The sequence below is a fragment of the Rhinopithecus roxellana genome, chromosome 21, assembly GCF_007565055.1.
Source record: "Rhinopithecus roxellana isolate Shanxi Qingling chromosome 21, ASM756505v1, whole genome shotgun sequence".
Taxonomy (NCBI): domain Eukaryota; kingdom Metazoa; phylum Chordata; class Mammalia; order Primates; family Cercopithecidae; genus Rhinopithecus; species Rhinopithecus roxellana.
This window is the reverse complement of record NC_044569.1, coordinates 50909578-50931789: the sequence shown is the minus strand read 5'-3', so window position 1 is coordinate 50931789 and position 22212 is coordinate 50909578. Positions and strand designations below refer to the sequence as shown.

Here is a 22212-nt window from a genome sequence, read left to right as displayed (position 1 = left end):
CTCAATTTATTTCATCTATTCCAGCACCACCCTCTGCCACTTCTTTGCTGCAATATCTTAAATCATATTCAACTATAATGTTATTTCTCAAATGTACATGTCGAAGAAAAATCAGGACTTTTTTTTTTTTACATTACTACAAAGTCATTATCACCCTAACATAATTAATGGTGATTCTTTACTCTTTATATTCAGATTTTCCAATTTGTTTCAAAACTCTCTTTACCATTGACTTACTGAACTGGTATCCAAACAAGGTTTGCACTGTGTAACTGGTCATTCCCTTAAGTTTCTTTTAATCTAGAACAGACTGCCTCTTTTTTTCCTTTTTCTTTTTCTTTTTGAGATGGAGTCTTGCTCTGTCATCCAGGCTGGAGTGCAATGGCGTGATCTCGGCTCACTGCAACCTCTGCCTCCCGGGTTCAAGCCATTCTCCTGCCTCAGCCTCCCAGGTAGCTGGGACTACAGGCACCCACCACCACGCCCAGCTAATTTTTTTGTATTTTTAGTAGAGATGGGGTTTCACCATGCTGGCCAGGCTAGTCTCGAACTTCTGACCTCAAATCAGAACATCCGCCTGCCTCAGTCTCTCTTTTTTTTTTCTTTTCCTCCACTTGCCATTGACTTATTGCCTGCCAGAGGGATTGTCTTGCAGGATGTCCACACTTTTTGGATTAGGCTCGTTGTATCCTCATGGTAGTGGGGTTGTTCTTACTCCTGTAATTAGACTAAAGGTTAGATTATTTATATTCAGGGTCAATAGAATTTTTTGGCAAACATACTTCATAGGTGATGCTGTGCACATCACGTTGCATTATACCTAGACGTATGTGATGTCTTGTTGCTCCACTTTTAGTGATGCTAAGATCAATCGCTGGGTTCAGGTGTGTCAGCCTGGTTCCTTGCCTGTACAGCTCCCATCAATGGTGTTAGCATCCATTGATGACCTCTGCCTGAATCAGTTATTTCACCAGGCGTACGAGTCTATCATTTCTTCTGATCAACAGCTGGAAGTATTCTTGATAACAGAACTTTCTCTCTTCCAGTAAGGTTATTTGGTAACCCTGAAATGTAGTTCATACTAGAAAAGCAGGATTTTTTCTCTTTTTTAGTCGTGGGTTGATGCCACAGCGACCTTCAGTGGCGACCAATGAGTCAGCCATCAGCTTCTTTCTCTCTTTCACTACAAGCTCATGACTTGTTTGGTACAACCCCATTAGTTTTGTTTTTTTCCCCCCTAAAATTTTATTGAGATATAACTCACATACCACCCAATTCACCCATTTAGAGTATACGATTCAATGGTTTTGAGTATATTTAGGGTTGTGCAACTACCACCACAATCCATTTTAGAACATTTTTCTTTACCCCAAAAAGAAACCCTGTACTTGTTAGCAACCATCCCATTTCCCCTATGCCCACCTCAGCATTAGGCAATCACTGATCTGTTTTATATTCTTGTAGATTTGCCTGTTCTTATACCTGTGAGTAGTATTATTGGGTCATACGGCCACTCTACATTTGATTATTTGAGGAACAGCCCAACTGTTTTCCAAAGATGTTGCACTATTTCACATGAAGCAAATTCACATTTCACGAGCAAAGGATGAGGGTTCTGATTTCTCCACAACCTTGCTAACACTTGTTATTATATGTCTCTTTTATTGTAGCCATCTGAGTGGATGAGAAATGGTTTTGATTTGCATTTCTCTGAGACAGATGATACTGTGCATCTTTTCATGTCCTTATTGGCCAGTTGCATATCTTCTTGGGAGAACTGTCTTTTCAAATCCTTTGTTCACTTAAAAATTTTTCTTTTTATTATTGAGTTATAAGACTTTTAAAATATATTCCAGATACATGCCCTCTATTGGATATATGATTTGTAAATAATTTCTCCCATTCTGTAGCCCTTCCTTCCTCCTTCCCTCCTTCTCCTTCCTTCCTTCCTTCCTTCCTTCCTTCCTTCCTTCCTTCCTTCCTTCCTTCCTTCCTTCCTTCCTCTTCTTTCTTTTCCTCCTTCCCTCCATCACTTTATCCCTCCCTTTTCCTGTCTATCCATCACTTTCTTTCTCTCTTCCTTCCTTTCTGAACTTTTTTATTCCTTTTTTCTCTCTCTGCCTTGCTAAACTTCCCATGTGTGTCCCATTTCCCAAGCCTGGGACCTTTCAGAAGACCCTGTAATTGGTTATTCGACAGTGGCACTGTCTAATAGAAATATAATAGAAATGTATTGTGAGGCACATGCATACTTTTAGGTTTTCTAGTAGCCACATTTTTTTTAAAAAGTAAAAAGAAATAGGTGAAATTAATGTTAATAACATGTTTTACTTAACACAGTATTTTCAAAACATTATTTTAATATCAGTATAAAAATTACTGTGATATTGTAGTTTCTTTTTTCTTTTTTCTTTTTTTTTTTTTGAGACGGAGTCTTGCTCTGTCGCCCGGGCTGGAGTGCAGTGGCTGGATCTCAGCTCACTGCAAGCTCCGCCTTCCGGGTTTACGCCATTCTCCTGCCTCAGCCTCTGAGTAGCTGGGACTACAGGTGCCCGCCACCTCGCCCGGCTAGGGTTTTTTTTGTATTTTTAGTAGAGACGGGGTTTCACCGTGTTAGCCAGGATGGTCTCGATCTCCTGACCTCGTGATCCGCCCATCTCGGCCTCCCAAAGTGCTGGGATTACAGGCTTGAGCCACCGCACCTGGCCGTAGTTTCTTTTTTCATACTAAATTGGAGAAATCCAGCATATATTTTACACTTACATCACACCTCAGTTTGGAATAACTGAGTTTCAATACCCAAAAGCCACATGTGGCTGGTGCTACCATATGAGAGAGTACAGATCCAGAGACTCATTTGTCTCCCTCATGTTGCTATGGCAGAAATGGACAATTGCCTCCCAACATTTATTTCACCCTTGGAATTTAAGAATAGAACTTCAATTGGGGGTTCTGTTCCTTAGTCTTCTCCTACTGTTAGGCGTGGTCAAGGCCAAGTTTCTTTCTTATTTGTGCAGGATGACTCAGGTCCATTTTGTACATTTTGCTTCTGGAATCAGCGATTTATTCGTGAAGCCTTGGTGCCTTTAGTGGGAAATGATATTAATATTCAGAGATCACAGTCTCACAATTAGGCCTTTTGATACAGAGCTGGGAAATACATATCCTTAACAAGAGGCAAATAATGAGTCCATGTTAGTATTTCCCATTCAAATTTAGGATTAATATATTTGATTTTATATTTGTATCTTTTCTCTAATTGTGAAAATCTCAGTTTTTAGCATTAATATAATTAATATTCACTTTATCCCAATATGTACAAATACTGCATATGTGTATATATCAGAGTTTCTCAGTAATAGCACCAATACTATCTTGACAGTGATGTTCTGACATAGAAAACGGTACTGACCTGGCCTAACTAAGATGAAAGAGCTAATGTGGGATTTCTCAACCTCAGAGCTACTGACGTTTTCAGGCCAGATAATTCTTTGTGGTGGGACTGTCCTGTGCATTGATGATGTTTAGCAGCATCTCTGGCCCCCTATCCACTAGATGCCAGGAGCATCTCCTCCCCAGCAGTTGTGACAACCAAAATATGTCTTTAGACATTGCCATATGTTTCCTTGTAGGCAAAATCACCCCCAATTGAGGACCACTGGACTCATCTAAGGATTTGATAAACATCACATAGAGACAAGCTGACACATATTCCACAGCTAAACTCACAAGGTTTTTTTTTAAAAAAACAAAAAACAAAAAAACATAAAATAACTGAACTTGGTTTTCTTACACAAAGCATAGCTTATTACATAAATTTTTCTTTGTCTTGATTTTATCTTAACAAAATATCCTGCCAATCTTTCCAAATAAGTACATAAAGTTCTTCCTTGCTCGCTTTATAGCTGTGCAGGGCTCCATTTTGTGTATATAATAATTTATCCCACTAGCCACCTAATGATAGGCATTTGGGTTAATCCTACTCTTTTGCTATTAAAAAGAATGCTGCAGTGAGCAGCAGTGTGGAGACCACACTTTGTGTATTTGCTAGTGTATCTTTGGGGCAGGTTCCTTGAAGTAGATTTTGCTGGGTCAAAGGGCTAATGTGCATGAAAGTATGGTAGAGCCTGCCAAGTTTCCCCCGCAGAGGTTGTACCACTTTGTATTCCCACTAGTGTCCTGCTTTCATTACTTAACATGACAGTAAGAACTTTCCAATGTCATTAAATCATCCTTGAAAGTTGGATTTTGTAATGGCTGACCAAAATTCTCACACACGAATATACCATCATTTCGTTAATAATTCCTTCCATGTTGAACATACATGATGATCTCAAACTTTCTCTGTTAGAAATAACACTGAAATGAATTTCCTCGCAAACAAATCTTTGACTAAACTTCTGGTTGTTTCCTTAGAACAGATTTCTGGAAGTCAGGTTACTGTAGCAGAGGGTTTAGATGTTTCTTAAGCCCTGTGTGACGTACTGCTGAAGTCCTTCTATGAGAAAATAGTGTATTTTTTAGCAAGAATGTTGGGACAGATCTTTTTCTTGGCTTCAGGGTCTTAGATGAGGGAATAGACTTATCTGATTCAAGCAGTCTGTCCTTCTAGGGGAAATAACTAAATCATACCAAGTGATGTAAAGACCCAGCCTTAAAATCCCCAAAGAAATTCCTTACAGTTAGTGGCAGTTCTCATCTATTGCATCTTCTGGGGCACTAGGCTATTCTTTACTGCTGGTTAACTTACCACCATTTGCTCTAGACACATCGATTCTGTCTCAAAGGGGCAATCATTTTCTCCCTTCCCAGCAGTGACAGGTGTGCAGCCTTTGTTTATTCAGCGCTTCTCCTCCAAACAGCACCTTCCTTAGTCTAGTCACAGAGAAGACCAGAAGAAAGAACAACTCATGTGTGTCAATTGATGTATAAACAAGCAAGAAGAGGAATAACAAATGCTGCAGCTTCAATATTACCGCTTAAAGTAATAGCCATGTAAGAAATGTAGTAAACACAGTTAGGACTAATTTGACGTGCCTTGATTGTTGAGTATTCACAAACTCAAGCCTAAGAGTCAGGAAACAAAATACTAAACAGGCACATTAAGGCAAATGTCATCTTCAAATGCCTATATAACTCTCTGGGAGTTTGTACAAATAAGGTGTGAAGACTGAATGTATGAAGCATGCTGAAACTCATGTTTTCCTTGTTGTTTGTAAAAGGGCTATAAATTCCAGCAACTCTCTTAAAAATCAAATACCTGGTATACCAAGCTCTGGATTTAAAAATCCCTAACATTTAGAAGAAAACTTAAGATCTAAGAGATGATTGCATTTGGAATAAAATGGTCCTGATTCACTTGCAGGGAAAATCAGCAAGGAAAAGAGGTGTCAGTCAGCAGTGGTTCACCTGTGCCATCGCCTGGTGACTTCCACTTATTTTTTCAGCCAAATTTGAAACCCGCCGGGGCAATTGCTAACAGGGATGTCTTTCTGTTATCTATGTTAACCTACTTCTTCCCACATGAAGCCTCTCCTGCTGCTGTGACATTGCTATAGCAATGCATGCATGTGATTGGAGGGATCAGGAGATGTAACCTTTGTTCTTTCCATAGTAACCACATTCATTTCTGGGCTTCAGGGAGAAGCTGTCCTCTCTGCCTTCTAGCCTTGATTGTGCCTTGACTAGATCAACATTTTCCCAAAAGCAGTCTGCCACAGGTCAGCAAGCATTGTACAAAAAATGAGATCTAGTGGCCTGGTATGTTCAGGAGATGCCAAGTTAAAGATAGTTCAACTGGTTTCCCCCGGCAGCATTGCTCAATGTCTTTAAAATACGATTGTTGGCCAGGTGCAGTGGCTCATGCCTGTAATCCCAGCACTTTGGGAGGCTGAGGTAGGCAGATCACTTGAGGTCAAGTGTTCAAGACCTGCCTGGCCAACATGATGAAACCCCACCTCTACTAAAAATACAAAAATTACCCAGGTGTGGTGGCGCGTGCTTGTAGTCCCAGCTACTCAGGAGGCTGAAGCAGGAGAATGGCTTGAACCCGGGAGGTGGAGGTTGCAGTGAGTTTAGATTGCACCACTGCACTCCAGCCTGGGCAACAAAGCAAGACTCTGTCTCAAAAAAAACAAAAACAAAAACAAACAAACAAACAAACAAATACCATTGTGGCTCCACCTCTGGGCTTTTGCACTCACACTTAGACCTGAGTCCACAATCTGGAATGCAGTGGCATCCCCACCACCATCCCGCTCCCCTTCAGATACCTGCAAGGCTCTGTCGGTCACCTTCAGGTGTCTGCTCTGATGCCATCCACTCGGCATCCTATTTAGAATTGCAGCCCCGGCCCCAGCTCCCTATCTGCGTTCTTGCTTTGTGTTTCCTCCTGTGCTATCACCAGCAGTGATACTAATTTGGAATTAATGGCACTTAAGCTTTACAGCCCCTTGATTTCCTGGGACTCTTCCTTGGCTCATGGAGAGTCCTCAGCAATGTCCTCATGGTCCTTTGTTTTTGTAAAATTTGTGAAATAGTACTTTTATTGCTGGAACCGCTTTTGCAAAAATTATATAACAGTGAGAAGATTATGGCAGTGAAAGAGATCTGATCTAACCTCCATCTTGCCTTTAATCATTCCTGGGCTCAAGCCAAGCTAAATTTGGGAGACATTTCATTTATAGTTTCAATGATCATAACCCTTTTTGAAAACTATATGGCCTTCCTAAAGCTAATGGAAGACCACCAGGTTAGGAGGATGAGAGAAGTCTGAAGTCGGTTAAGTTGTTACCAGCCATTATTCTGGAGGTCACAAAATCTGCAACTTCCCCAGTTACTCCTGCAGATAACATCACTATTGTAGAACCTAACTAAGGTTGGCCTTTAGAGGTGTCTTTTAAAGTTTTTGCATTTCTGATGACGCATGGCTCCACCTGAACCCACCAACCAGTCCTGTGGCCACCCCCAGAAGAGGACCACTTTCCATACTCCCATTCACTTGCCCACCAAACTATCCTTGGAAAAGCCTAGCCTCCAAAATTTGGGGGAGATTGATTTGAGTAATGACTCCATTTCCCATGTGGCATGGCCAGGCTTGTGTTTATTCAACTCTTTTTGTATTGCAAAACATAAATAAATAAATAAAAGATACTATTTGCAGGCTTGGCACGGTGGCTCATGCTTGTAATCCCAGTGTTTTGTGAGACTGAGGCAGGAGGATTGCTTGAGGCCAGCATGGACAACATAGCAAGACCTTGTTTCTACAACAAAAATTGTTAAAAAATCAGTCAGGAGTGGTTGTGTATGCCTGTAGTCCCAGCCACTCAAGAGGCTGAGGCAGGAGAATTGCTTGAGCCCAGAAGTTTGAGGCTGAAGTGATCTATGATCACACCACTGCACTCCACCCTGGGCAACAGAGCTGCAACACCCTGTCTCTTAAAAAAACAAACAAACAAACAAAAAACCATGCTATTGTGCTTTGTGACTCCTATGAAAGATAAGATAAAGCAGTACTTTCCACACTTATCTGATACCACTCCTTTCCTCAAGGAGCATCTCGTAAGACCAGTGTTCCATCTGAAAACCTTTTGGAAGACATTAGTTTATATTACCTCATCCTGATCTGATGAATGCATTTTTCATTGCAATTGCATTCAGTCCTGCCTGTAGGTTTTTTTTGTTTTTTGTTCCCGGATTCAAGCAATTCTTTTCCTCAGCCTCCCAAGTAGCTGGGATTATAGGCGCCCACCACCATGCCCAGCTAATTTTTTGTATTTTTAGTAAAGGCAGGGTTTCACCATCTTGGCCAGGCTGGTCTTGAACTTCTGACCTCGTGATCCACCCGCCTCAGCCTCCCAAAGTGCTGGGATTACAGGCGTGAGCCACTGCGCCCGGCCTGCTTTTCATCTTTAATAGTATTTTTGTGCCTACTAGTGGTCAAATCATTTTGCTTGGAATTACTTATGTATAAAACTTCACTATCCCATGCAATAATATCAAGCCCATGATCTTCCATGTGTGTTTTACGGGTGAAACCCATATGACCAGGAAAGAAGTACACTGTGCGGGATTTGGTAGGTCTAGTGGGGCAGGCACATGATGACTAGCAGGAGGTTACTAAGCAGTAACCTTGCTCTTGCTTCATTCACACCTTACTGTTTATTTGATCTCATCAGACAAAAACAACTTTCTACCTGGTTATTCTGGCATTACCTTTTCTTCTTAACAGGGTGTAGGTTGACATGTGAATCATACATTTCAAACCAAATTTAAAGCATTATAAAATTATTATAACCATTTTATAGAAAATCTGAGAACTAGAAAAAAATACTTCTGATTTCACCACTATGACTCAAGTATTACCATCTTTGTATCTACCCTTCTGGGGAAAGTGGTTTAGTTATTTATCATCTTTTGCTTCCATATCCTTCTCTAGTAATTTTTTTTGTTCCCAAGAGAAAAACAGTTTTTACTCTTTTGGTTGTCTAGAAAAGTAATACTTGTTTATTATAAAAATCATAATTTATATGCTTTATTATTGTTTGAAAGCGAATAGTCTTCACAATAGCAAAGACATGGAATCAACCTAAATGCCCATCAATGATAGACTGGATAAAGAAAATGTGGTACATATACACCGTGGAATACTATGCAGCCATAAAAAGAACGAGATCATGTCTTTTGCAGGAACATGGATGAAACCGAAGGCCATCATCCATAGCAAACTAACACAGGAACAGAAAACTAAATACCTTATGTTCTCACTTGTAAGTGAGAGCTAAATGATGAGAACTCATGGACATAAGGAGGGGAACAACACACACTGAGGCCTACCTGAGGGTGGAGGGTGGGAGGTGGGAGAGGAGCAGAAAATAATAGCTATTGGGTACTGGGCTTTGTACCTGAGTGATGAAATAATCTGTACAACAAACCTCCGTGACATAAGTTTACCCATATAACAAACCTGTACATGTACCCCGAACCTAAAATAAAAGTTTAAAAAAGTGAATAGTCCCCTGTAACTATACCCTGGAAAATGATGTAAGTCTCTCCAGACTCTTTTACGTGTGTGTGTGTAGAACACATAAACGGAGCAACAAAAATGTGTTGCCCTGTAGATACAAGTCATATTTGTTCTATGGCCTGTTTTCTTTCCTTCATTTAATCTATTGTGGACAACTTGGAAAATCTGCCTAATCCCATATAAAACTCCATTGTATGTGTGTACCATAATTTATTTGACTTTTCTTTTTCTCGAGTATTTTTAATCTGGTACCAGCCTGTTGAACCACACCTTTTCCCACTACCATGACTCAGTGCCCTGCTGGGTCCCATGGACACTCTAAGGTTGGGGGGGCAGTTATTCCTCCAGTGTTTAGCTGGAGTAGGGCAGGTATTATCAAAAAAGTTTTCTGTTCTGGTAGACCACCTCTCCTCAGTCCTTTGGCTAGTGAGAACAGGCTTGTCGTAGGGTGTTTGAATCTGTGTATGTTAGCAGTTCTGAATTGCAGGCTTCTCCTGCATTCTATTGGGGTATATGGGAAGTAAAGAGAAAACCCAGAGAACTCAACTGCCATGCCATTCCTCAAGTCCCAGGGCCCCTAGCTAGCCAGTCCTCATCTTTCCACCATTCAAGGTCTCTCCATGTTTATTTCTTGTATTATATCCGGGAATTTTTAGTTGTAAGAGGGTGAACTAGAGAGGAATGGGCTACTTCGTCTTGGCCAAAGGGAAAGTCTTGTTCATATTTTTGTTCTTAAACATAATTTATTTTACACTCTGTCAGTGGAGTCTATTTCTGTTGTTAGTTTTTTTTTTTTTTTTTTTGTGCCAGCTCTCATTTATGATGGTTTATTATGTGTTTTGTAATTTTATATTAATTAATTTGTTCATTCATTTTTGAGAGGGGGTCTCATTCATTGTTGAGAGGCCGTCTAACTCTAGGCTGGAGTGCAGTGACACAGTCTCAGCTCACTGCAACCTCTGCCTCCCAGGCTCAAGCGATCCTCCCACCTCAGGGACCACCGATGTGCACCACCACGCCCGGCTAGTGTTCTGTAACTTTAGATTGTGAGCTTACATTAATGAAGTGTTCTCTGTGGGATTCTTGCATGGGTTCCTCCAGAGAATGTTTGTTTTACTGTGTCAGTCTTTATGCCACTTTTAGCTAATTTCTCTGTTCAGAATTTTTTGGACCATGCCAATAAGAGGAGATCTGTGGTCCTAACTTACCAGTGAACACTTTCTGCCACCCCAAAGTGCAAGGCAGACAAATTTCCCTAGTGTCTTTCATTGCTAGTGGGAAGATTTCCTAATCAACCCTTTCACAGTAGGCATGCACCCTTCAGCAATACTGAGTCTTTATGTGGTGGGCCTTGACACCACCTCCCATCTTGAATGGGTCCAGGACCTTCTATGCCATTCCACATGTAGCCTTTAAAACTCAAACCTTCGTAACCAAGAGACAAACACCCCTAATCGGCCATAGCTTCAACTGCCCAGCTTTCATTTTCAGCTTCCTCTTTATTTTTGGCCCTTGAGAATTTTGGCCCTGTCTCCTTGAGGGCTCAATTGTGCATTCAAAAGGTATTTCCTATAATTAATTGAGCTTTCTAAGGGACTGTATAACAAGAGAAGCTAGTTTATCTTTTTGCTGGAAACAGAGCCAGCCTTCCCATTTTTTTCCTCTCAATTTTGGTGATATATTTTCTGGCAAGAGTAAGTGAGGAATATATCTTCTTTGTTGATATTGTAGCAATTAGAAGTAATTTTCATTCTTCATTATAAAGAAATGATGCTCTCAACCCAAACATCAGTAGGACATAAACTGAACTGATAGCTGCAGAGTCTCCTGCAGGATCCTCCAGCCTCATGCTTCTGAACTCACTGCTCAGAATGAGAAGTGGGGTCTCTGGAGTCCACATCTGTCAGCTGATTTTCAAAAGTACGGCCTAGCCATGTGGGTTCAATGAATCATCCCCTAAACTCATTGTTTCCATTATTTTCACTAAATATTAAAATATAACATCTTATTTCCATTGTCCAAGTTGATGCAGCTTTTCTCTATTGATTAGAACTAATGATGATTATAAAATGCTAAAATTTTCAACAAAGCAGATTCACCTTCATAAATAATTCCTGGATGTTAAGGAAGCAGGCCATTTAACATGAAGTCAGTAGCCCTGCACCTAAAGGTTACTCATGTGTCCAAGTAGTATTTCTTTTTTAAAAATATCTATTTATTCTGAGACTAGGTTATAAGACTGGCTAATTTTTGTATTTTTGGTAGAGCTGGGTTTTCACCATATTGCCAAGGCTAGTCTCAAACTCCTGGACTCAAGTGATTCACTTGCCTCAGCCTCCCAAAGTGCTGGGATTACAGGCATGAGCCACCATGCCCAGCTGAAGTAGTATTTCTTTCTTTCTTTTTTTTTTTTTTTGAGACAGAGTATCGTTCTGTCCCCCAGGTTGGAGTACAGTGGCACGATCTTGGCTCACTGCCTTTCGCCTTCCAGGTTCAAGCAATTTTCCTGCCTCAGTCTCCTGAGTAGCTGGGATTACAGTTGCCCACTACCATACCTGGCTCAGTTTTGTATTATTAGTAGAGACAGGGTTTCACCATGTTAGCTAGGCTGGTGTCAAACTCCTGACCTCAGGTGATCTGCCCACCTCAGCCTCCCAAAGTGCTGGGATTACAGGCATGGGTCACCGTGCCCAGCCAGAAATATTATTTCTTGAGCACCTGTTGGGTATTTATTCTGCATGATGGAGGCAGGGGGAATCCACGTCATATAGCCCATAATCTTTGGCCTCTGGAAACTGGCAGTCTGACTGAACAATCAATGGGATAAAAAATAAATAACTATGAGATGGAGATACAGCCAGCACTGTGTAACTGGTACAGACAATAATAAGTAGAATAAAAATATACAAGGGAAAGAGGCAATTTCTGATGACATATAGTTTTAAAAGCCTTTATGAGGTAGAGAGTACTTGATCTGGGTCTATAAACATGACTCAACTTTTGATAGACAAAGTGAAAATTCCACATAAGGAAAATGGCCTGAGTAGAAACTCAGAACCAGGATGGCAAAAAGTAGATTCTGAGAATGGCAAGCAGACCAGTTTGGCCCAAGTGGGAATTGTAGGCTGGGGACAGCTGATGCTGGGCTCACTGTGGAAGACAAAGTACCCTTCAATGCTTAGTCATTGGTTCCCTGTTATCAACCACAGAATGTTAATAAACATTAATTTCCAGAGTTGCCCTGACCACTCACTTCATGGTGTTACATAGACATACTGCAAATACTTCACTTTTAAAACCGAAGGTTGGTTTCTCTTATCATGCTGAAAATTTAAACTTAATACATTTTAACGAGTGAAGGAATAAACTAGAATTATGGTGCTTTCACATTCTGTAAAATTTGGAATGATCTCTGTCCCGGGAACCCTGGTTTAACAGGAGACAGGACAAGGGACTTAGGTAGGTACCTGAGGGTTGGCACAGGTGCTCAGGTGATCGGGCACAAGGCCTTGGAGCCCGATGTAAACCATGGAAGTGGCCAGTGGGTGCTGCACCTTTTATCCAGCAGTGGGCCTGGGTCCAGTGGACCAGACTCTGAGGTCTGTGAGTCTTCGCTGCACTTCACACTTGCTGGTGGTTTTGACCTTTGAGGTGATAGAAGTACCAGAAAAACAAAAGAAAGGAGACATTAAAACAGAGTAACTCGGTTCAAAATTCAAAGTGCAGGAGCTAAGGGGAGTGCTTTCTGGTTGCCACAGGTTATATTTTTTTATATAAATATATTGGCATAAAGAATGATTCCTGGGTACATTCCATTTGTCCTTCGTTTCCTCCCTTGTATGATTATATGATTATTGATGTCATGAAAAGTACATTCATCAGGCCTGGCTGTCACAGAGTTGCACTTATTTTGCGCCCACAAGCAGTTTTGAGGTAAATCTCTTGCTTTAAGGCATTAGCTGATCAATACAGACATTTGTAGTGAGGGATTGTTTTCCACACCATCTACATGACTCCATTTTCCTAGGGCATTCTGAAGGGTTCTGGACTTCCTTTAGACAGGAAGTCACTCTGGATGGGATGGGGACAGCAGGAAGGAGCCCCTATGAAAGAATCTTTCTTCTTTAGCAGCTTGTCTTTTAGAAGCGAGCAGATCCAAAGTAAAGGCCTTCGAAGAAAATATAGCAACTACTCATCACCCCGTGCTCTGCCATTTGTAGGGGCTTATTTTCTCTTCCCTTGGGGTTTTCGGTCTGATATCACCTCTTATTTTGTCTTTGAAATTCACAGGATCAATGATCCCACAGGCCATGGCCCAATCCTCCATATTACTGCCTTTAGCTACATATAAGGAAGAAGGTGTCTTGTTTGTTTCTGTATATTGGAGGCATAGCAGTGACAATACACATGGCAGGCAGTAAATACTGCTGAACGGCACTGAATTCCTAAGGTATAAATGTAATGATTTAGCTTCCCTGTTAAAAGATCTCCTGGCCGAGTGCAGTGGATCACGCCTGTAATCCCAGCACGTTGGGAGGCTGAGGTGGGCGGATCATCTGAGGTCTGGAGTTTGAGACCAGCCTGGCCAACATGGCGAAATCCCGTTTCTACTAAAAATACAAAAAATTAGCCCAGCATGGTGGCACATGCCTGTAATCCCAGCTACTCAGGAGGCCGAGGTGGGAGAATTGCTTGAACCTGGGAGGTAGAGGTTGCAGTGAGCCGAGATCGTGCCATTGCACTCCAGGCTGGGTGACAGAGTGAGACTCCATCTCAAAAAAAAAAAAAAAAAAAAAAAAAAAAAAAAAAAATCTCCCTTTTCTCCTTTTTTCTTTTCTCCCCCATCACTTCACCTTTTTCTCCCATAATTCAGTCACAACTCTGTTAACTGTCTAGATGGACTCTTGATACATTGAGACATGCCAGGCATTCTATGAGTTTCATCTCCTTGGAGAGAAGGCTGGTAAGATCCTTCTTATCAGCTCCAGGCTGACCTGCTTGTCCTGCACCCAGTTTATAGAGGAAACCCTGGGATTCCCCATCGTCCTCCTGGAGGGTCCTTCGCTCTCTGCATCACAGCCTCTTTTTCTTGAATCCCTTATAGCCCTTTGGTTTGGTTTACTCTCCTCCTTTGGAGAGAATCCTCCAACGTTTTCCTGATAAAGGGTACATAAGAGGTAATTATTTTTTAGGCCTTGAATGTTGAAAATATCTTTATTCTATCCCCCAACTTAATTGATGTCTTCATCAAGAGATAGGTTTCTATGCTAGAAATTATTTCTCATCTGAATTCTGAAGGCAGTGTTCTATTTTCTTTTAATGTCTCACATTGCTGTTGAGAAGTCTTATTGATCCATTGTACATAATCTGTCTTTTTCTCTCTGGAGGCTTTTATGATCCTTTCTTTGTTCTCCACGTTCTGAAATTTCACCACGATCTTACTTGGGAGTCCACTAGCAGTTAATTGAGGCATAGGTTCAGGGACTCACTGAGTTAAACCTTCACAGGGTTGTGAGAATTAAATGAATTAATGTCTGTAAAACGCTTGAGACATTGCCTGCCACTTAGTTAAGTACTAGTTAAGCATTTGCTTTTATTAATATTTCACATACAAGAAATTATTTCCTAGAATCTGGAAAGTTTTCTTGAATTCTTTCTTTCATATTTTCCCTTCTGTTTTCTCTGCATCCCCCTTTTGTTTTTTCTGATCACCTATTGTCTGTTGGCTCTCCTGTAATAATGTTCTCATTTAAAAAACCGTCTCTCATTTTGAATTTCTTTGTGTGTGTGTGTATTTATGTGTGTGTTTGTGTGTGTGTCTTTTTTTTTTTTTAATTGAGACAGGGCCTGGCTCTGTCACCAAGGTTGGAGTGCAGTGGCATGACTACAGCTCCCTGCAGCCTCAACTTCTTGGGGTCAAGTGATCCTCCCACCTTGCAAGTAGCTGGGACTACAGGCATATGCCTGGCTAATTTTTTTGTAGAGATGGGATCTCACTGTGTTGCCCAGGCTGGTTTCGAATTCCTGGGCTCAAGTGATCCTCCCACCTTGGCCTCCCAACGTGTTGGAATTACACGCATGGGCCACCATGCCTGGCCTTGTGTGTCTTTCTTGTCCTACTCTGTGAGAGATTTCTCCAGCTTTATCTTCTCAACTTTCCATTGTGTTTTTAATTTCTTCTATCATATTTTGTATTCTCAAGTTACTGCATTTTGTTGTTTTTTTCTGTTCTTTTTAAATGGCATCCTTTTTGCTGTAGTCTGAATGTGTTCCTCAAAATTCATGTGTTGGAAACTTAATCCCCAATGCAACAGGGTCGGGTGGTATAGAGTCCTATAGGAAGTGTTTAGGTCACCAGGGCTCCACCGTCATGAGCAGAATAATGCCATTATAAAAAGGCACAATGGAGGCAGTTTGGTCTCTTTTTTGCCTTCCACTTGCCATCATGTGAAGACAAATTGTTTCCCCCTGTTGAGGATGTGCCATCTTGGAAGCAGAGACCAAGCTCTCACCAGACACCAAACCTGCTGGTGCCTGGATCTTGGTCTCCCACCCTCCAAAATGACAAATTATGAAACTTCTGTTCTTTATAAATTACCCAGTTTCAGGTATTTTGTTATAGCAGTTCAAAATGGACTAAGACACTCTTCTTGTTTCATGGCAATATTTTCTTACATCTCTCTGAGAATACAAACTTTTGAAGTTTCATTTCCCTGAAGAATTCTGTTTTCTCCAAGATTCTTTTAATTTTTCCCCATTTATTTGTGTTGGGTTGTGTCTTCAAGTTAGAGGAGTTCCACAGATGTAGGTCTTCTTGGCTGCCTAATGTTTATGAGAGGGGCACATTAGCAAAACCCACAGGAAGCTCTGTGCACATGGGAAAGGCTTGCCAACTGTGGGCTCCATGTACTGAGATTTGACTGGGTTATTGTGTTGGGGAACTCCCAATATCAGTATCCTTAGGGTCTTTCTCTTTGGCTGGTCAGATTGCCAAGTGATGATTTTTGCAATCTCCTGCCTGGAGGGCAAAAGTTTGGCTGCTAATAGTCTAGGGATAGTCAGTATCTCCTTGTTTCAATACAGTACACTGTTTTCAACTGAGCCTGGTGTTTCCCAGCTTTGGAGACCCTCCATTTTACCCTCTGCCAAGGTATGGGAGAGGCAATTCCACTATTATTGGAGGGGGAGAAAATCTGTGATCTAAATTTTTTTAATATACAAATTGGCAGTCAAACCCCCTATTTTCAACCCACCCTCACCCTCACCTCTAAAGGTAGAAGATAATGCCAAATCTCTTGGGGTTTCTGTGACTCAGATTATTTGTTGACATCCTTAACTGCTGATTTAGAAAGCAGCTTCTCAGTTCCACTAAGTTTCTTTTACTCATCATTATGCTTCCCAGCTTTCATATCTTTGCTTCAAATTAGTTCTCCAATTCTGTTTGCTTTTGTGGGTTTATGCCATTCAAAAACTCTTTCAGTGGTGTTTAGTAGGAGGAAGCAGAAGTGATTCTGTTTATCCCCAAATTTAAGTGCAGTCTTAGTTAAAGTTCATCAACAATGAAGTGTAATATGGTTTGGCTGGTCCCCACCCAAAATTCATCTTCAATTATAATCCTCATAATCCCCACCTGTCAAGGGTGGAACCAGGTGGAGATAATTGAATCATGGGGGTGGTTTCCCTCATGCTGTTGTCATGAGATCTCACTGCACCTTGATGGTTTTATAAGTGCTCATTCTGTCCTGCCACCCTGTAAAGAAGATGCCTGCTTCTCTCCTTTGCCTTCCACCATGATTGTCAGTTTCTTGAGGCCTCTCCAGTCATGTGGAACTGTGAGTCAATTAAACCCCATTCCTTTATAAATTACCCAGTCCCAAATATTTCTTCATAGCATTGTGAGAATGGACTAATACAGTGTTTTTATTTCAACCTTAGTAGCACAGACAGCCTTCTCTTGGAACATCCTTGGGTATGAAGGATGACATATTTTTGTGGCTTATATGCAGGGGTGATATTAAAAATATTAAACAACTGGTGTGGTGTGGGTGCTTACCAATCAAGAAGAACAGCATCATTCTTGCTGCCTGCTGGCTGCATATTATTGCTGAGTATGAACAAGGAAGAAACCATCTGAAGCAAAGATGAGCACATCCTCAATTGGAGTGCTAGGCAAAGTTCTGCTGTGAAGCGTGGTTTTTTCTTTTCCTTGACCCTGTGCCTTGAATATAAATGTGCCTTGAGAGGGGGAATGATTGTGCAAGGGAGGAGGTGGCTGAGTTTCTGATGTGAGATGTTTGTCAACAGGGTGAGACTGATAGAAGAACAAAGCAAATGCAAAAAAGAAATAGGTCATTGTTACTGTCAGTAAGGCACCCCTGGACTATGGATTCTCAGCTCAGGGTTAGACAAACAATAGGAGAGACAAAGACACACTCCTTAAAGAAATCTGGTTGCTGTGATTTAGGATTCAGATATGCTCCCTGGAAGTATGTTTTCAATTTAAAAGGAAATATTGTAACATAGATTCAGAATGAGAATAAGAAAAAATGGGAAGACAGTTTAGAAATTCTCAGTGTTTTTATGAATAAGAAATACCTGGTGATGTTTTCACTGTTACTCTTTTAAAAAAATATTTAAATTTTTATTTTATTTTTTTAAAAAATTATTTCTGTCACTCAGGCTGGAGTGCAGTAACGTGATCTCAGCTCACTACAGCCTCGGTTTCCTGGGCTCAGGTGACTCTCCTACCTCAGCCTCCCAAGTAGCTGAGACTACAGGCGTGCATCACTACACCCAGCTAATTTTATTAATATTGTGCAGAGACGGGGTCTCACTATGTTGCCCAGCATAGTCAGCGAATCTTCTACCTCAGCTTCCCCAAGGGCTGGGATTACAGTCATTAGCCAACACAACCAGCTCGTTGTTACTCTTTATCAATGGTTAAGCTAAGGCTAACATACAGGAATTTCCTCATTTCTATCCTAGAAAATCAAATAAACAGTTCACAGACACACACTCAAGATGATCTATTGATAACAGGAATGGTAATTTAGAGTAACCAATTAGTCTCAGCTGATGAGGGAAAGCTCTGCTTTACATAATAGTGCTATGTAATTTCATAATAACTCCAAATAATGTATTTGGAATGAAAAATCCAGACCGGGCATGGTGGCTCACACCTGTAATCCTAGCACTTTGGGAGGCTGAGGCGGGTGGACTGTTTGAGCTCAGTAGTTCAAGACCAGCCTGGCTAACATGGTGAAACTACGTCCAAAAAATACAAAAATTAGCCGGGCTCGCATTTGTAGTCCCAGCTACTTGGGGGGCTGAGACAGAAGGATCGCTGGAGTCCAGGAGGTAGAGGATGCAGTGAGCTGAGAGGGTACCACTGCACTCCAGCCTGGGCGACAGAGGAAGACCCTGGCTTTAAAAAAAAAAGAAAAATCTAACTGTGTGTGTGTATGTGGGTGTGTGTTTAATCAGCATTTGCAGCCTCTAGTGAAACAGCTGATTCACACAAAGATCATCAATAGATGCTAAAACCATTAGTTGAAAGGGTATAAGGAATGGGGCATTCCTATAGTGTCAAAGTATTGTACACAGAATACTTACTACTTGCTGAGAAAAGATGTTTTTCTTTACAATGGAGAGTTCCATGGCCACCAGAAAATCAAACACCACACTGACAGTGAGACACACAGATGTGTGGATCCTGATGAATATGAAAACACATCATCTATGTAATATGCTTGCCAAAACATATTTACCCTAAATCTCATTAAGCTTTTAGAACTAACTTCCCTCTTAGAGACAGGGAATAGAGGAATCAGTTTCATGATATCACAAGGAAAGCATCAGACAAATTCAGAATGTGGGACATTCTCCAGCTGGCCCTGTTTTTTCAAAAAGGGTCTAGGGCAAGCAGGCTGACCTAGATTAAAAGAGATTTAAGATACATAACCATACATAATGCATATTTCTTCACTGGATTTTTGTCAGAAAATGGTGGAAGATATTTTGGGGATGGTTGGAGAATTTTTTTTAACTTTTATTTAAGCTCAGGGGTACATGTGCAGGTTTGTTGTATAGGTGAACTTGTGTCTTGGGGGTTTGTTGTACAGATTATTTCATCACTCAGGTATTAAGCCTAGTACCCATTAGTTGTTTTTCCTGATCCTCTCCCTCCTCCCATCCTCCACCCTGATTGGAGAAATCTGAATATGGACTGAGCATTAGACATATTACAGAATCAGTTTTGCCAGGTGTCATAGTGATATTGTGGCTATGTAAGCAAATGCCTTTCTTTGGAAATGCATGCTAAAATATTTAGGGATGAGGTGTCATGATATAAATTACTTTGAAATAATTTAGCAAGAATAGGTAGATAAAGAGATATGAAGCAGATATGGCAGAATACTGGTGTCGAATCAAGATGGTATGTATATGGATGTTCAATTGTTTTATTCTACTTTTATATTAGTTTGAAAGCCATTGCACTCCAGCCTGGCGACAGAGCGAGACTCCGTCTAAAAAAAAATAATAATAAAAATAAAAAAAGAAGTGTATTAGTCCATTTTCATGCTGCTGGTGAAGACATACCCAAGACTGGGAAGAAAAAAATTAATTGGACTTACAGTTTCACATGGATGGGAAGCCTCAGAATCACGGCAGGGGGCAAAAGGCACTTCTTACATGGTGGCAGCAAGAAAAAATGAGGAAGATGCAAACAGCGGAACCCCCTGATAAAACCATCAGATCTCGTGAGACTTATTCACTACCATGAGAAGAGCATGCATGGGGGAAATTGCCCCCATGATTCAAATTATCTCCCACTGGGTCCCTCCCACAACATGTGAGAACTATGCAATTACAATTTAAGATGAGATTTGGGTGGGGACACAGAGCCAAACCATATCAAGAAGTTTAAGGATATGGCCTGCAGATGCAAAATCACATAAACTTGGCCTGACAGTTTGGGGAGTAGTAAAAGTGAGTGTCTGAAAGGGCCGTATTTGCATTGGGCACCCAGGAAGGGCCACTGGTGCTAAGTTCACCAATATAATGAAGTGAGAGGGTCATTCACTCCAGAAGGACTGAGAATTTTGGAAGAATTAATGTACTTAGAGTGCCCAAGTTATTGTCAGCAATAATTTACTTACTGGCAAGATCGGATTGAATAATTCATGTTACAACTGCAATGAGAATACTCATGATTGCTGGTTGTTAGTTGGTCTTTGTACTCCAAATTAAGTCACCTAAAATTACTTCCTTTTCATTAGGAGTTCTGAAGATGTGTTCTTTTTCTGTTCTTTTTCCTTCCTTCCTTCCTTCCTTCCTTCCTTCCTTCCTTCCTTCCTTCCTTCCTTCCTTCCTTCCCTTTTCTTTTCCTTCCTTTCTGCTTTCCTCCCTCTCTTCCATTCCTTCCTGCTCTTTCTTCTCCTTCCTTTCCGCTTTCCTCCCTCTCTTCCCTTCCTTCCCTCCCTCCCTTCTCTCTCTCACCAATTCTTTCTCAAATAATATTAAGTAATTGTCCCATCCACTCAAGGCATAGATGTAGAGTGAGAGTTAAAATGCAGAATTGCTTCCTGCAATGCTAAATTGTTCTTAAAGTACAGTTGTTCAGGAAGTGTGTTTGCAGCCCTGTCCAGCTCCATTTCTGGTGTGATTTTAGGGAGCTGGACTGTGCCATGTTGCGCCGCCTGGAGAAGAGGATTCTGGTTGATCTCCCCAGCCAGGAGGCCAGGCAGGCCATGATCTACCACTGGCTGCCTCCTGTGAGCAAGAGCAGGGCCTTGGAGCTGCGCACAGAGCTGGAGTACAGTGTGCTGAGCCAGGTCAGCTGCCCTGGAGAGGGGCACATGTAGGTCAAGGGCTCACCACATGGCCATCTTTTAGACCAGGTCTTACCATGAGCTGATAGAAGCTTAAGACACTTAGAATAAGATCAAAGCTGCCCCTATAATGCAATGGGCATCTTCACGGAAGAATAAGCTCCTTGTCACTTAAAAATATTCAGAGAGGGAGAAACAGTGTGAGGCAGTGGAAACAGCATAGGGTTTAGACTCAGAAAACCTATCGTCAAATCCTGCCCCTGCTGCTTGTTAGCTGTGTGACCTCAGGGAAGGCACTTACTCTTTAAGCCTCAGTTTCTTCATCTGTAAAATGGGTAGCAGATGAGCCACAAAGAATGACTGTGATGATTACATAACAGAAAAGCTCCAGGTACATGTCTATTATGCACATTATCACTAGTGTCCATTCCCAGGGTGTTGTAGAAATGTTGCCTGTTTTTGGTGAACATTTGAACACAATGTTATCTGAGGCTCCTAAATGGCAGGTATGATCTTATTTACAAGAATAAATGTGCCTACCAAATTTGAACATCCTTGGATTTGAGCACAGGGACCCCGATAGGCTAACTTGGGTGTTCTGGTCCTTTACTGGCATCTTACAGCATATTTTGATGGTGTTAGAAAGCCCTTCTAGCCCAGCTGCTTAGGTTATCCCAGCATGCTAGCAGGGTCTCTTCCTCAAGCACTGTTTATCTGGGAATCTTTTTAGGGTGTTCATGGGTGACAGATACAGAATCTACACAGGACTTCTGATACTGGGTCCTGCCTATAACAATGTAATGGCCAGGAGCATTCTGTCCACTGACCAATGGCTGGTTTTTGTGGCTGTTTCAGGAGACTGAGGGCTACTCAGGCTCAGACATTAAGCTCGTCTGCAGGGAAGCAGCCATGCGGCCTGTGAGGAAGATCTTTGATGCACTTGAAAATCACCAGTCAGGTATGGGTTGGATCACTGTGAAGGTTTTCTGGGAAATTTGTGTAAAAATCCCTCTCACCAGCAGATGGAGCCTGGTGCCTGTTCTTGGTGCCGCTTTACACTTGCAACACGTTTTTTGGTCAAATCATCCCTCACGCAACTCATTCCTCTGTGGGTGTTCTGATTCAGATCGACTTTGCTCGCAGAAGATAAACTCCTTAGGGCTCAGGCTTTTATTTCTCTGGCACACTCTGATGTTGGGCTGGATCCATTTGAGGCACTATATAAATATTAAATAATACTTGGTAACAATACATTTAAGTCACATTTTTTTTTGTCTAGGCCTTAGGGGCTAACTCAGTTGCACATTAAAGAATTTTTCCCCAGCCCTCCTTAGTCTTGCCTTTTGCTGCATTAAC

At 41.3% G+C, this 22212-nt stretch overlaps 1 protein-coding gene across 5 annotated transcripts in view; it reads left to right on the top strand.

Annotated features, from left to right (window-relative positions):
* KATNAL2 (katanin catalytic subunit A1 like 2) overlaps nucleotides 1-22212 on the top strand; it is a 59300-nt gene that overhangs the window by 35606 nt on the left and 1482 nt on the right. For 2 of the 5 annotated variants that reach the window (XM_030925933.1, XM_010353542.2), the window contains exons 13-14: nucleotides 20697-20859; nucleotides 21712-21814. In XM_030925933.1, coding sequence (XP_030781793.1) covers nucleotides 20697-20859; nucleotides 21712-21814 — 266 coding nt within the window. Of the gene's footprint in view, nucleotides 1-19505; nucleotides 20301-20696; nucleotides 20860-21711; nucleotides 21815-22212 lie in introns of those variants that run through there. The other 3 variants (XM_030925935.1, XM_030925934.1, XR_004055682.1) reach the window with 2 other exon arrangements.